Source organism: Mercenaria mercenaria, chromosome 1, assembly GCF_021730395.1.
Source record: "Mercenaria mercenaria strain notata chromosome 1, MADL_Memer_1, whole genome shotgun sequence".
Lineage (NCBI taxonomy): Eukaryota > Metazoa > Mollusca > Bivalvia > Venerida > Veneridae > Mercenaria > Mercenaria mercenaria.
Window position 1 is genome coordinate 3143676 of NC_069361.1, and position 17174 is coordinate 3160849.

The following is a 17174-nucleotide window of genomic DNA, read 5'->3' on the forward strand; positions in this document are numbered from 1 at the left end:
TCAGTTAATTCACCAGACGCTGTGGTAAGAAATATTTAGATCTCTTGTTCATTAATATTGTATTTTGTATTTCTTGACCCGACGCGTGAATTAATGTTTGTGCAATTTTGTATTATTTTATCTTTATTTTACCATGATTGTTAATTTCATGTTATTATATGTTTTAGGCTTTTTATGTAACGGAATAATAAAGAGAGTAGAACCTACGCCGGGATTGCTAATATATTTAGCCCTGTGACATTGGTGGCCAGTGTGGCGGTGAAGTATTATTACGTACAAACCGGAAATACTTAAGGAAATAAAAGTACTGTAGTTAAGAAAGTACTGTAGATAGTAGGAATTAGTGGTAGAGTACCCTACTGAGTATAGTGTACCCTACTTTGAGAATTATCAAAATTAAGTGAGTGTTTTTGTGTTTGGTAAAAATATCATACACAATATTTTCTAGTTTGGCTGTTTACGTGAATTTTTTCAAGGTTATTTGGTGACCGAGCACCAAGTAGCTTGTACGGCTGTTATTTTGGCACTCAGTATTGACACTGCCAAACAAACAGTTGATCGGTGATTTTCATAGTTTTCCATAGGCAATTAGTAAAAAAAAAAAAATCAGTCGGAAATACATATCTGAGAAAAACTGCATTTGAAAATAGTGTTATTAGTGAAATTTTCTATAGTTATACGAATTGTTGAGGAATTCTTCAAGGAGTATATTCTATAGTGGTGGCCAGGTCATATTTAATTCTATCTTTATTTCAGCTGCAGTAATTTTTGAATTTCAGCAAGTTCTGACTGTTAGTATACACTTTCAGTAATTACAGGTTGTTTGTAATTTGTGTATTTGTTTTATTATCTTTAGCCATAGCAGGTATTTACAATGGCTGAAGGAGGGAAAGATACCGGTGAGACTGGATTAGATAAAGACTCTTCTTTATCTGATGCTCAGTTGAAGCAGATTTTAGATGCACTTAAGAAGAGTGGTGATTATGTTGTTTTAACTAAAGATGAGTTTGCATCTTTACAGAAACCAGGATTTACTAGTACACCTAACCCTACAGGTGCTAGAAAGAAACTTGCAGAGGTTATTAAAGAGTCAAGAACACAGCCAATTGATAATTCTCTGAATGTTTCACAATTTCAGGTTCCCAAATATGAGACGCCAAAGCTACCTTATTTTTCAGGTGATCAACCACCTTTGAAGGGTGATGAATCCTATGATGTATGGAGATTTGAAACAAAGTGTTTGATTTCAGAAAATTTACCTGAAAATGTTATTTTACAGGTTATTCGCAGATCTTTACGTGGTACTGCTAGACGTACTCTTATTTCAGTTGGTGAACATGCATCAAGTAAAGATATTTTAGATAAACTTGACATTCTTTTTGGTGAAGTTTCAACAAATGAATCTGTCATGCAGACTTTTTATAATGCTTCTCAGAAAGTTTCAGAGAATGTGACTGCATATGGATGCAGACTAGAGGCTTTAATACAAGTTGCAGTGGAGAGCGGTCATGTTAGTTCTGTTGCTAGAAATGATATGTTGCGTTCCAAATTTTGGACAGGTTTACGTGACGAGAAGCTGAAAATACTGACCAGAAATAAATATGATACTATTTCTGATTATAACAGGTTATTGAAAGAAGTACGTTCAGTTGAACATGAATTAGTTGCTTCTAGTAATATTTCAGCAACAGTAAACGCAGCTCAACAGTCCACATCAGTTGACAGGAAAACTGTTGATGAACTCACAAGTAAAATGGACTTACTAATGAATAAAATGCTTTCTCTAGAAAAACAGATACAAGAGAAGCCCAAAGAAGCTGCAGGTTCCAGTAATAGAGACTTTGGTTACAGGAACAGTAATTACAACAGACCGAGACGAGGCAGATATAACCCGGATTATGACAGATTAAAACCCAGATATGACAACAGAAAGGATAATTCTAACCATAGATATAATGATAAGGGTAGTCACTTTAGTTCAAATGGTAGCAAAACTAAGAATGACCCAAAAGCCTAGACTCCTCAGTTGTAGGGCAAACTGGGGAAGTCAATATTGGTACTCGCCCTAAAACACAATCTAATTCTTTTAAATTAGCAGATAGAATGGTTGGAAAAGCCAATGAGGGCTCAGCTATTATATGTGGTGTTGAGACAAATGTACTTGTTGATAGTGGGTCAATGGTAACTTTAGTTTCAGAGTCATTTTTTAATTCTCTGGACCCAAAACCTGAATTGTGTAGTATGTCATGTTTTAACCTAGAGGTTATTGGTGCATGTGGTACAAAGTTACCATATTTAGGTTATATTGAAGGAGAGATTTTAATACCTTCTATTTTAGAACCCAGCATTATTGTACCCATTTTAGTTGTACCGGATACAGAATACCGACAAAATGTACCTGGTATAATTGGTACAAATGTGTTACGTTTTTGTAACAGTGTTTTTAACAGTAGTACATCTTCATTAGAACCATACAGACTTGCTTTGGATGCTATGAAGTGTACCAGTTTAGTTTCAGTGAAGTCAACCAACAAATTTCCACTTGTGATACATCCTAACGAAGTTTCGACTCTTTCAGGTCTTGTTAGGAAACCGAATGGTGTAAAATCAGCTCTAACTGAGGCAACTGATAGACCTCAATTAGCTGGACTAAATGTGTGTCCAAGAGTTGTTTCCCTTGATGGTGAAGGGACAACTGCTAGAGTTCCTGTGCGTGTTTGCAACATTACTTGTAAACCAATTAGAATTTTACCACATACTAATATCTGTTCTCTTTCAGAAGTCAAAGTTGTTGACTCATGGAAACCTGAACCAGTGTCTTCTCCTAAGCCTGCTAATTTACAGTCTTTTCAAAATTTACAGGATTTAGGTATCAAAATCAATAAAGACAACTTGACAGAAGACCAGTACTTGAGAGCTCAACAGGTTCTAGGAAATTGGGAGCATATTTTTTCTAAGTCTTCCACAGATCTTGGTAAAACAGATTTGGTTAAACATCACATTAAACTTAATGATGATAAACCTTTTAAACAACCTTACAGGAGAATTCCACCTTCTATGTATGAGGAAGTTCGCCAGCACTTGCGTGAAATGATAGATTGTGGTGCAATTAAAGAAAGTCAGTCTCCTTATTGTAGTAATGTTGTCTTAGTTAGGAAGAAAGATAACAGCCTTAGGTTTTGTTTAGACCTGCGTGAAATCAACAAAAGGACGATTCGAGATGCCTATACTTTGCCTAGAGTTGATGATATGCTAGATTCACTTGTTCATTCTAGGTTTTCTCTAAATTAGATTTACGCAGTGGCTACTGGCAAGTGGAACTTGCAGAGGAGGACAAAGAAAAGACAGCTTTTTCAGTTGGAAGGCTTGGTTTTTATCAGTGTGAACGGATGCCTTTCGGTTTAACGAACGCCCCAAGTACTTTTCAGCGGTTAATGGAAACCTGTATGGGTGATTTAAATCTAAAAGAATGTTTGATTTTTTTAGATGATGTTCTTATTTTTTCACAGACATTCGAAGAACACGTCACCAGATTGGAAGCTTGTTTTCAACGCCTTGAACGTCATGGTCTTAAACTTAAACCTTCAAAGTGTGAATTTTTCAGCACTAATGTTTCTTATTTAGGTTTATGTGGTGTCATCTGAAGGTATTCACACTGATCCTGAGAAAACAGCATCTTTGACTGCTTGGCCGGTACCACAAGGAGTCAAATCTTTAAGAATTTTTCTCGGTTTTACAGGTTATTACAGACGTTTTGTCAAAGACTATGCCAAAATTGTCAAACCTCTTAATGATCTTCTTGTAGGTCATCCCACCAACAAAGCATCCAAGAAGTCCAAGAAGAATAAAACTCCATGGATCTGGGGAAATGACCAACAGAAGGCCTTTGACACTATTATTGAAATGCTTACCAATCCACCTGTACTTGGTTATGCTGATTTTTCTAAACCGTTTGTTGTTTCAGTAGATGCTTCAACAGAAGGATTAGGAGCCGTACTCTATCAGGAACAAGATGGTTTAGAACGCGTCATAAGCTACGCCAGCAGAGGTCTTCGTTTCAGTGAGAAGAACTACCAGCACACAAGTTGGAGTTTTTGTGCATGAAGTGGGCCATCACGGAGAAGTTCCACGACTACCTCTATGGAAATACATTCATCGTGCGAACAGACAATAACCCACTCACATATGTATCTTCAACCGCCAAGTTAGATGCGACTGGTCACAGATGGTTGGCTGCTCTAGGTAACTACAACTTCAAGGCTGTGTACAAGCCAGGCCATCAGAACCGTGATGCAGATGGTTTAAGCAGGAGACCACAGGATCAGCAAGAAGAAGAGGTCATGTTTACGGATGTCATCAAGGCCCTATGCACAGAAGCCAAAGCCAGGACTGACGACCATCCACTTGCTGAGTCACTGGTTCTCACAGATGACGGTAACCTAGAGTCAGACCCAACAGAACCAACTTTCCAGGCAACAAAGATGAGTGATGTCAACTGGAAGGAGCAACAGTTGAAAGATCCAACCATTTCCAGGATATATGACATCATTGACAACAGACTTCAGCTTCCCAAGGACCAGCTGAGACAGGAACCCAAGGAAGTACAGAAATACCTCAGACACAGGAGTGCTTTCACCATTAAAGATGGCGTCTTATACAGACAGTGCCAGATAGAAGACCAAACAGTGTTCCAGCTAGTGTTGCCAGAAAACTACAGAGAATGGGCCATGAAAGGACTCCATGATGATGTTGGTCACCAAGGAAGAGACAGGACACTTTGGTTGGTGAAGCAGAGATTCTTTTGGCCAGGCCTTGAAAAAGATGTTATCAGGAAGGTTCAAACCTGTCCGAACTGCCTTAGAAGGAAGTCTCCGACCAAAGCCCAAGCACACCTGGTACCGTTTCAGAGCACACATCCCATGGAGTTGGTATGTATCGACTACTTGTCACTGGAGAGGTCCAAAGGTGGTTACGAAAACATATTAGTCATCACAGACCACTTCACACGCTACGCACAAGCCATTCCAACTCGCAACCAGACGGCACAGACGACTGCTAGAGTCCTTTTTGAGAATTTTTTCTCACACTACTCCTTTCCGGCAAGGCTACATAGTGACCAGGGAAGAAACTTCGAGAGTAAAGTCATCCGGGAACTGTGTAACATTGCAGGGGTGGAGAAGACCAGGACTACACCCTATCATCCTATGGGAAATGCGGTCACTGAGCGCTTCAATGGGACCTTGTTGGGAATGCTAGGTACGTTGGATCCAGCCGAGAAGTCAAACTGGAAGGACTATGTGAAACCACTAGTTCACGCCTACAACTCCACTAGACATGAGTCCACCGGCTTCTCTCCACACTACCTTCTCTTTGGATGGCACCCACGGTTGGCTATAGATGCGTTTCTTGGGGTCAAAGATTCTACCACACAAGCCAGCAGCAAAGACAACTATGCCGCCAAGTTGAAGAAGAGGTTGGATTTCGCCTACCAAGTAGCTAAGCAGAATTCCGACAAGCAGTCAGGTCGTCACAAGAAGTATTACGACAGTAAGATTCGGCATTCTTCTTTACAAGTTGGTGACCGAGTTCTGATCAAGAATGTGACACCAAAAGGAAAGCTGGATGACAAGTGGCAAAGGGAACCATACCTTGTTACAGAAATCCCAGATCAGAAGTTGCCAGTTTACAGGGTAAAGAAGGAAAATGGCAAGGGAGCAGTGAAGACCCTACACAGGAATCTTCTCCTACCCCTGAACTCCATTCCATATGAAGATACCCATCAGGACACACAGAAACCAAAACAGAGACAAATACCTACACCAGAAGCAGAGAAGACCCAGGAGGTCAATAACCCATCGGATACTGAGTCAGACAGTGGTTCAGAGACCAGCGAGACAGTCCCGAGGTACATTATACCACCTAGGCGGAGACCGCTACCACAGTCCTGTGTCAATACTCCTCGACCAGTGCAGCCATCTAACACCACACGTGTTACTTGTGACGGTGAATCCAGTAATAACTCTACTGGTAGGTCCAACCTAGTTTCTGATATTCAGCGGGATACACCTAGTTTTAGTAACTCAAGTTTTTCTAGGTCTATGTCTCATGATAATACTGGATTTCACATTTCAGATTTGTTTAATCAGAACCATAGTCAATTTTCATCTTTAGGTCATAGGTCCGAGACTCTTGGTACAGACGCCAGCCGGCATGTTTCGCAGCAGTCCACAGAGCCTCTATTACCTCAGAGACCAAGGAGAGATAGGAAAGCACCAGTGAGATATGGAGAATGGGTTTATCCCATCAATGCAAATGTTGATATTCTCCCACAACAGGGTGAAGTTTATTTTGTGTAGCAGGGGAGAATGTCACGGGTTTAATTTTCAATGCAAATTGTGTAATTGAAAATTTATTTTTCAGATGTCTTAGTTGTAGTACTGATCTTTAAATAATTAAGTTTCAGACTAACTACATGTTTTGTTTCAGTGGAATTTGCATTTCTTCTGATTATTCATTTTCAGACATCTAAGAGGAATGTGTACATGTAACACAAGAGCAGGTGTTACCAAGTTACAGATTGTGAATTGTTTATAGTGTTGCACATAATTCAATTTATGTAGCAATTATCATCTTGTTTTAACCGTCTTTTACAGCCAGTTTCATTTATTTGTCCATTATCTTTGTTCCAAAAATATTTGGAACAGCACCTTTAATGGATATGTTTTTAATTGTAACAGTACCTTTAATTTCAGAAAAAATTGAGTATCCACCTTTAATGTGCTTAAAATTTTCATATACTTATTTTATGTTACAGGTACATTAATTCAACAATTTTGCCAGTTATGTATATTTTGGTTATCTACCTTTAATTTCAGCATAAGTTCAATTACTGCTGAAGATGGCGCATAACAGCAGCAGCATAATTTCTTCAAAGTCTTTCGATAGGTTATTTCGAAATGTTTTGCATATGTGATCCTGTTTTAATGAATCTTACTGAAAGGAACTATTTTCAAATGCAACTCAGTAATTATAAGTAAAATTGTTTGAGATATATTCTTTTCACAAGATATTCAGTTTTCTAAAATTTAAATATTGAGATTTAAGCATATAGGTTCATAGTGGGTACTGTAGTATTGCAGATTATTGTAGATATTTTATAGTTGTAGTGTAATGAAATGTCAGGAGACATTTTCTCCTAGCAGGGGAGAATGTCACGGGTCGTAATTTTTATAGACTGTTTCATCTTTAATAGTAACTTGCGCCGTGCATTAAGTCTTTTCCAGAGCGGGAAAATGATAATTAACCCTCGCGCATGCGCCAAATTTCCGATAGTGTCCGTCAGGTTTTATTATGTTGTATCGTCTGCTATTTAATTGAATCGGGGCTTCTCGGTAATGTACGTAATATCACGGATATTAACGGAAGTTTCCGAGGCAATTCATCCATGTGTTTGTCCGTGCAGTTTTGTGAACACTTGTCATGTTTGTCCAATCGTCTTGTTTGTCTTACATGATTGAATGAGAGATAGAATGAGAGAAAGATATACATTGGTCTGTTCTTTTTATCCTCTTTGCACTTTTCACCGCCAAAATCCTTCGGCCCTGAGTGCAGTCTTTCTTCTCTTACGAGTAAGATGGGAAAACATTAAAGTAGAATTCAAATTATTTTGAATTTATCTGATAATCCTCAGTTAATTCACCAGACGCTGTGGTAAGAAATATTTAGATCTCTTGTTCATTAATATTGTATTTTGTATTTCTTGACCCGACGCGTGAATTAATGTTTGTGCAATTTTGTATTATTTTATCTTTATTTTACCATGATTGTTAATTTCATGTTATTATATGTTTTAGGCTTTTTATGTAACGGAATAATAAAGAGAGTAGAACCTACGCCGGGATTGCTAATATATTTAGCCCTGTGACAAATTTATGAGTTTCTAAAAATAGTTTCAAGTGATCTGATACATGTTTTTCAAATATAACATATAAGCATCAGATGGAGTATCATAGCTTTTATCCAGAATTATTCTTGCTGCCCTTTTTTGAAATTTGAAGGTTGATGATTAATATTCTTCTTTAACTATATTCCATAACTATATTCCTGGTACTCAGTATTAAAGAATTCTTTCGGCAAACTATCCTTCATCACATTTTACCCGATCTTGGTAGGGTAACTAAGTAGAGTAATTAACAAGATTATTTGCAGATGCCTCCCTAAGTTACTTCAAAATATATGCATTCACACAAATCTGCTACTACTCACAAAGGCCTTACCCAATAAGTGATGATAAGGTAAATTTAAGAGTGGATAAAAATAGATGAAAATGTATATAACCTTTATAAAAGTCAGCCTGTGAACATATTACAAAATGGTGATGATGGTGTTTCATTCAAAATGTATGTACAGTGTAACCTGAAATTCTGTCTGTTCATGATTTATGTACATACCGGTCTGTAGCAAGCATATAAAACAGCTTATCAAGAGAGAGAGCTCCTTGGGACGGGGACAAGCCAAAGCACAACATTTCCCAAAGTCAATATCTACATTTGGTTCATGTGAGAAACTCGAAAACTGCCTGCATAGAACAATTCAGTACTGGATAAAAATCCAGATATATGTACAGACCACTGAAGGACACTAGAAATTTACATCAATCCAATATCAAACAAAGCAATGTTTATTTTACCTATTCCAGTAACTCCAGAATTGATCTTTGAGGTACGTTTTATGGCTTTGTTCATCTCCAAAAGATGCTTTACTTTCTATCCAGTTAACCACATGCCCATCAACAGCTGAAAGTACACATCACAGTATGCCTAAAACAGTGTGTACTTAGCACAGTATGCCTAACACAGTGTGTACACAGCACAATATGCTTAACACAGTGAGTACACAGCACAGTATGTGTAACACTGTGTGTACACAGCACAGTATGCCTAACACAGTGTGTACACAGCACAGTATGCCTAAAACAGTGTGTACTTAGCACAGTATGCCTAACACAGTGTGTACACAGCACAGTATGCCTAACACAGTGTGTACACAGCACAGTATGCCTAAAACAGTGTGTACTTAGCACAGTATGCCTAACACAGTGTGTACACAGCACAATATGCTTAACACAGTGAGTACACAGCACAGTATGTCTAACACTGTGTGTACACAGCACAGTATGCCTAACACAGTGTGTACACAGCACAGTATGCCTTACACAGTGTGTATTCAGCACAGTATGCCTAAAACAGTGTGTACTTAGCACAGTATGCCTAACACAGTGGGAATCAGATCAGTACTGTAACCAATTATACTCTACTCTATTACATGGAAAAATAGTAAATAAAGGCTTATATTTTTTGAAAAACAGAAAGTAAGGGTGATATTTAACTACAATTGTACCAATATCACACTGCGAAAGCCACCTTACAACACAAGTCATGCACCAGCAACAACATGTAACAACACCTCAACGACACCTGTTACAGTTTTGTTCCATACGACCTTGCTGATTCAATTACTATGTGCAAATAAACCCGCTGAAACCTAGTTTAAATTAAGCGTAAAAATGTGACTAAAATGAGACAGCTATTATGTAATCAATTTAGAAAATTGAATAAAAAGTTATTTGGCATTCTAACTAATAAAGTCTGTTCATGGCTGAAAGTGAAATTAGAATATTGACTTTCATAATATGTCATTCATTTTCATAACAATAATGAATAAATATAGATCTTTTGAAATTAGACATGAAAAACTGACGAATGTAGCTGCATACTATGTACCAAAGTTTTGTCTAGTCAAAAACCAAAACCCTGAAAATCTACATTCTAAAGCCTGAAATGTTCTTTTTCAACTGAATTATAGAGGGAAATTCTGGCAGCCGAAAACCTGAAATAGGATGTCCTGAAAAATCTCAGGCCTGTATAAAAGAATACAAACATTATGCTTTCATGTCCTCATGGGTTTCATAACCTGGAGGATTTTTTTTATAAAAATTTTCTAAAGTTATATTACCTATTGGTACTTCTAATTTGACATCTGGAGTTTTGTCATACCCTTTCACTCTCATCTGATCTTCACCTGAAATCGTAACACATAACAAATGCTGTCATGTCAGTCGGGTTTAAGGAGAATGCTATAATAAAGAAAAGAGTTGTTTGTAAAATACATACTTTTTTATGAACCTCCATCCATGCTGGCCTGTTACTGGTGACTGGGTATGTAATATCAATCTCAAGTATACTGCGATCATGTGGACCATTGACCTAATGACCCTAAAATTCCTAGGGTTCACCTACAGATCTTAAACAATCATAAAAAAGTTTGATGGCCACAGGTCTAACCTAAACCATTTCTAGTCTCATGGTTACTGTGACCTTAACTTTGGCCCGATGCAAAAAAGGGCAATCTACATACTATAAAAAATGAAGTTATAAAGTTTGAAGGCCACAAGCCCAAGCATTCTCTAGCAAAAACTGATTAAAACCCAGTTTAATTCCAAGGTCACTATAACCTTAACCGCCTCAAACCAGCGCATTCTGAACGATAGCAGGAAAAGAAACTCCACGGGTTTCAAAGAGCTTTACAATAACACAAATGAAATTTTACAAAATTAAAATACACAGGAATATACTTATTTCCTTTAACAAACAGACATTTTAAAACTTAAGAACAATAACTGAGAAAATCTAGTACTTACCAATATATGCAATTCCCATTCTGTCAAGGGTGTTATTTAATTTGAACTCATATTCATGACCAATTGAACTTTACAAGTGTTAAGGACAATCCTTGTACCTACTTTCAATTTACTTTGCAATACTAAAGCTAATCAGTCTTTATTATTAAGCAATTAAAGCAAACCAGTCTTTACCTAGCAATTAAAGAAACCAATTTTTACTTAGTAATTAAAGCAAACCTGCTTTTACTTAGCAATTAAAGCAAAACAGTCTTTACTTAGCAAATTTTTGTTTTGTTCTGGGACAATCCACTTGGTTATCAAACTTGGGACAAGGTATTATGTCCTTAAGCATTGTGACCAAGATTGGTGAATACTGGGTAAAATGTGCTCAAGTTAGACAGTGAACAACTTTCATGTATACCATCCAAATGCAACCTCAGATAATACATCCCATTTCAATTTTATGTCGATTCGCCGTAAAACCCGACTCACTCACTCACCCATTTCCAGGGATAAAATAAAAGGAATTTAGAGGATAAATTCTTGGAATTGCAATTCTCCACTGAATATGTATTTGTAAGCTTAGTACTGTAGACCTATTTGAAAGTTAGTTGACTAATTACGTAAGGCAAGTGGCTGCATAGTACAGGCGGCCACAAAGACAGGTTCAACCATATGTACCATTAATAGTTTTTGCAAAGATGTGCTTGTTGTGATCTACCTATCAAGTGAAGGGTAGTGAATTTAAACTGTGTAGGCGCAATGGCACACCTGTTTCAGAAATTAGAATAAAGTATGAAATAAGTGGTTCTATTATAAACAGATACATAATTTTGATGTTACTATAAGCATTATATTGTACACTATAAGCATTATATAGTACAAAATTAGAGAATGAACTATGCTAAAAAGTTTAACTTTCAGAGGTGACTGTGACCTTGGGCTAGCACAACTGGAACATGAGCCTTGTTGAGATTAATATTAAACCAAAATTTTATAATAATCCGTCAGAGGTTTATAACATATATACTAAAGATGAAATCACATGGACAGACAACATGAAAACTACAAGCTGCTTTGTCTTGGTGGAAAATAACCTATAGATAATCCTTACAACAAATCCTAAGATTCTGCTTCATTGCACAGAATCCCAGTGTTACAAGAGCTATTTACTTTCAAAGGATACTGTTTGATGCTGTCACATAGTGGCCCATAGTGATCATCACCTAAAATACACTATATAACACTTCTAGTCAAACAACAGTAATTTAAGTACAATAGCAATTGAAGTACAATAGCAATTTAAGTACAATGGTAATTTAAGTACAATACAAATGTTGTAATTTAAATACATAAAGAGTTTTTTTTTTTAATTTTTGAAAAGCTAATAATGTAATCTTACTACAGTAACTATGACAGTGAAAACATTTTCAAATTCTAAAGTCTAATTCAGGGGACTGTTGAGTGAGTTGTTGAACCCGTGTCAGTGAGGGTTAAGTGGTTTGAAGTAAGCTGCCTCAAAACTTGTGCAAACCAGGGAAAAGGTTATAAAATAATTTTGTTGGCAAATATTCAAGTCCATCACTCACTTCTGCAATATGCAAGTTGTATTTGTATAGAATTACAATCAGGTTTTCTTGCTATTAAGACTTTGAAAATTTCTGTGTTGTTGTGAAAAAACCCAGGCCAATCAATGTAAATCTACACGTTAAGGCCAACCAAAGTTAATCTACAAGTTTAACTAGAATGTGTCTGTAGGACACAGGGTGTGCCCCCACTGGTACATTTGTCACAAATAAGGGGAAATCATTCAAATGTTTGCAGTCTTAATGGGGTATAGCCTCAAAAAAAATTATGAAATGGATTCATTATTCTATACCATATACTTTTTGAGCTATGAGTATCACAAACAAAAAATCCACTATTTTTGCTATTTCAAGGGCCATAACTCTGTTATAAATGCTAAAATTCTCAAGAAGAATGCCAAGTGTGCAAAGTCACATTATGATAAAGACTCAAGCAAGGTTTCATGAATTTACGTTAAATACTTTTTGAGTGAGGCACATAATTAGGTGAAAATGTGCATTTTTTGACTATTTCAGGGGCCATAACTCTGGAAATAGGGGGTAGACCCAGATGAAAAATAGTAAATACGCAAATTCATATCATGATAAAGATTCATGCAAGGTTTCATGAATCTATATCAAATACTTTTTGAGCTAGGTGTGTCACAAGGTGAAAATGTGCATTTTTGACTATTTCAGGGGTCATAACTCTAAAATTAGGGGGCAGAGCCAGACGAAAAATAGAAGGTGCGCAAATTCATATCATGATAAAGACTCATGCAAGGTTTCATTAATTTATATCAAATACTTTTTGAGCTAGGCGTGTCACGAACTTCGGCCGGACGGTAAAATTGAATTCAAGGGAGGAGTTAACATGAAAATGTAAATTGTTTCTTACTTGATGGATCTCAACTGCAAGAATAGGTTGATCAATGAGAGATGGTTCCTTCATTAACTGAGTGACAACAGTTTTAGGTGCTGAAAATAATATAAGACAAACTAAGTTTTGCAATTCATGCATTTAATTCAAGACAAAAATGCCTGTGATATGAAACAAGTCAAGTGCCCCCATTTCAACAAATCTAAGAGTAGACATAACAAGGAAGCAATGGACGAAGCTTAAACAAAGATTCACTAAGCAGTTCAAGAGAAAAGTCTGTTAAAGACATTAAACATGTAGCTCAAGTGGTGCCTTAAATGTGTAAAGTGCCCCCTTTTGAAGAAATTTAACAGACAACTTAAAAAGGATGCTACTGACCAAATCTGAAGAAAACCACCAAGTGGTTCCTAAGAAGAAATTGTTCATATGTTTTTTTTTTTCTACTTTTGGCTCCAATGGCCAAAAAAGAGGCCAAAATTGAGTCAAGGGCCTGCCCAAGCAAAATCTCAAACAAAGCCACAAGTGTAAAGCTTCACATGCTGAATAATATTCCTATGAGGTTTCATAATCCTACATCAAATACTTTTTGAGATGCATGAGACACAAACTTTTAGGCCCCTATCATGCATATTTTTGTCTAAGTCAAGGACCATAACTCTTGCATGGTTGTATGAAATCCCAATTAAAACACCAGATGCACAACTTTAAATCCTGAATGACAATCCTGTGATGTTTGATGACTCTGGTTCAAATACTTTTTGAGATAGGCATGACATAAATTTGGATGGCTAATGTACGAAAAAGAGCAAATCTAAGTGCACCACCCAACCAACAAGAGCTGTCACAGGAGACAGCCCGCTCCACTATTTGGATGCTGGATAGTGAAACTGGGCACATCTGAGGAAGCTAGAGCTGCCACTGAAGTGTTTAGTTACTCCAATGTGGATGAAGATATTGGACAACAGCTTAAGTCTGTCAAATGTATTTAGTAATAACAGGGATAGAGAAGTATATTAAAACATTAAATAAGTATAGAAGTGGGCATAATTCATGAAGAATTAATCTGAATCAACATATTTCATAAAATATTGAGGTGAGAGTTACAGGCCTTATGTCAAATGATGCAGGTGATGGTGAGGAATAACTATTTTAAGTCTGAAGCAAATCCATCAAGTAATTACTGAGATAAGGAGAAAAAAGAGGAAGTGCATTAAAACTTAAACCTGTAATGTACAGCCAGTGAATTGTTGCATAACAACACATGTTTTTAGACTTCTTTATTTAACAGAAAAACAAATATGGTAATAGAATGATCATTTAAATTGTACATTACAGCGATGTCCTACCATTAATAACACATGAGCTGTCACAGGAGACAGCGCGCTCGACTATTTCGATGCTGGATAGTGAAACTGGGCACATCTGAGGAAACTAGAGCTGTCACTGGAGTGTTTAATGACTCCAATTGTGGATGAAGATATTGCACAATAGCCTGAGTCTATGTCAAAAATATCAACTTAAAGTAATAAGAGAGGTAAAGATAAAATGTATCAAAACACTATATAAGTATATCCTAAGCAAAAAGGGGCATAATTCATTAAATATTGGTGCCAGAGTTATGCAGCTTGTGTCATATAGTGTGGGTGATGATGCTGAACAACTATTTTAAGTTTGAATCAAATCCATTCAGTAATAACAGAGACAGAATGAAAGTGCATCAAAACTTTAACCTAAAATTCTAAGTAAAAAGGGGGAACAATTAATGAAAAATTGGTGCCAGAGTTATGCACCTTGTGTCATATGATAAGGGTAATGATGTTGAACAATTGTTTAAGTTTGAATCAGATCCATTCAGTAATAACAGAGATAGAGTGAAAGTGCATGAAACTTTAACCTGAAATTCTAAGTAAAAAGGGGAATAAATCATGAAAAATTGTCCCAGAGTTATGCATCTTGTGTCATATGATGTTGGTGATGATGTTGAACAATATTTTAAGTTTGAAGCAAATCCATTCAGTAATAACAGAGACAGAGTGAAAGTGCATCAAAACTTTAACCTAAAATTCTAAGTAAAAAGGGGAAATAATTCATGACAAATTGGTCCCAGAGTTATGCACCTTGTGTCACATGATAAGGGTAATGATGTTGAACAATTGTTTAAGTTTGAATCAAATCCATTAAGTTATGACAGAGATAGAGTGAAAGTGCATGAAACTTTAACCTGAAATTCTAAGTAAAAAGGGGAATAAATCACGAAAAATTGTCCCAGAGTTATGCATCTTGCGTCATATGATGTGGGTGATGATGCTGAACAACTACTTTAAGTTTGAATCAAATCCATTCAGTAATAACAGAGGTAGAGTGAAAGTGCACCAAATCTTTAACCTGAAATTCTAAGTAAAAAGGGGGAATAATTCATGAAAATATGGTGCCAGAGTTATGCACCTTGTGTCATATGATGTGGGTGATGATGTTGAACAACTATTTTAAGTCTGAATCAAATCCATTCAGTAATAACAGAGATAGAGTGAAAGTGCATCAAAACTTTAACCTGAAAATCTAAGTGAAAAGGGGGGATAATTCATGAAATATTGGTGCCAGAGTTATGGCCCTTATGTCAGATGATGTGGATGATGATGAGGAATAAGCATTTCAAGTTTGAATCAAATCCATCAAGTAATTACAGAGATAAGTTGAAAAAAGAGAAAGTGCACCAAAACTTTAACCAAGGTGGGGACGCGGAAAGACGCCGATGCCGGGGCGAGTAGGATAGCTCTCCTTATACTTCATATAGTCGAGCTAAAAATTAAGCAAATGAATTAAAAATATTGACTTACGGGGTTCACCGTTGTATTTTGTATTTGATAAATATCGTTCCAGGATGATACGCCCCAACAGTGCTGGTGACAGGTCAAGCTGAAATAACACAAATGGTTAAAAATAGACCTAGGTAATGCAATGTGTAGCTATGGTGATTACTCTGAAGTAGAATGAAACCATGAGAATAAGTTTGAGAAAGATTCATGCAAGTGCACTACAGGTTAGGTTTGGTGAAGACCCATCAAACAGTTTGTAAAAGGCCAAATTGTGTTTCTACTAATAGTACTATAAGGTAACCCCCAAGAAGCAGGCCTGATCCTTTGTTGCAGGAAACAGACATCTTTCCCATGTGAATGTCAGCAGAGTTAGTAGATGAAATTATTTTCATACACTGTTCAGTTAAATCACCATGGAGACTCACAATCTCTAGATAGTTTGTGTCATAGATTACAGAACTGAGTTTAGAGACCTGCCTAAGAATGAATCCCTGCAATTGGTCAATTTCACATTTTTGCTATAAAAAACAATACACCACTGACGTCAGATGCTTTAGTACTGAGAATGGTCTCAAAAGTCAGTTTTAAAACAATGGGACATGTGCCCTCCTTATTGAAGAAAGCAGTAATGAACATTTCCAGCAACATTTTATCAGAATATAGTTACCTCCTCTGATAAACTGATCAGTATGTTCCTCTTGCCATTCTGTAATCCTTGCATAAAACTGTAACAAATACAAAACATTGCTGTAGGTAAAAGCAAAGGCCTATCTTAAGACATAATTACATGTGATTATATATAACAAAAGCTGTCCGTAAGACAGCCAAGCTCGACTATTCGAAATATTGTCACAGAAGCAGGAAATTATTACCCAAAATGTAAAATATCAAAAGAGTTTTAAGTTCGAAAGGGGACACAATTTGACCAAAATACATATCAGAGTTATGGGACTTGATGCTATCAACTAGTTTTATAACCCCGAAGAAACATGTTAGGTTTCAATTCAATATCTGCATTAGTTTTGGAGATAGTAACTTGCATGTAAACTTTAACCAGAATTTTCTAAGTCCAAAAGGGGGCATAATTTGTTCAAAATACATGTTAAGAGTTATGGAACTTGACCTAGTGAGGCCGGTAATTGACCTAGAAAAGGAATAAATAAGATTCAAAGCTATATGCCTTTTGGTAATAGCTGTATGTACTTGCACGCAAAACTTTAACCAGAATTTTC

General features: G+C 36.5%; 1 protein-coding gene across 11 annotated transcripts in view; it reads right to left on the bottom strand.

The window, feature by feature from the left end:
- Positions 1-17174, bottom strand: part of LOC123545161 (CDAN1-interacting nuclease 1-like) — a 50819-nt gene that overhangs the window by 3646 nt on the left and 29999 nt on the right. For all 11 annotated transcript variants that reach the window (XM_045331473.2, XM_045331475.2, XM_045331474.2 and 8 more), the window contains exons 4-10: positions 16610-16667; positions 15964-16042; positions 13145-13224; positions 11868-11917; positions 10700-10767; positions 10015-10080; positions 8690-8795 (exon numbers count right to left, since the gene is read on the bottom strand). In XM_045331473.2, coding sequence (XP_045187408.1) covers positions 8690-8795; positions 10015-10080; positions 10700-10767; positions 11868-11917; positions 13145-13224; positions 15964-16042; positions 16610-16667 — 507 coding nt within the window. The remainder of the gene's footprint in view (positions 1-8689; positions 8796-10014; positions 10081-10699; positions 10768-11867; positions 11918-13144; positions 13225-15963; positions 16043-16609; positions 16668-17174) is intronic.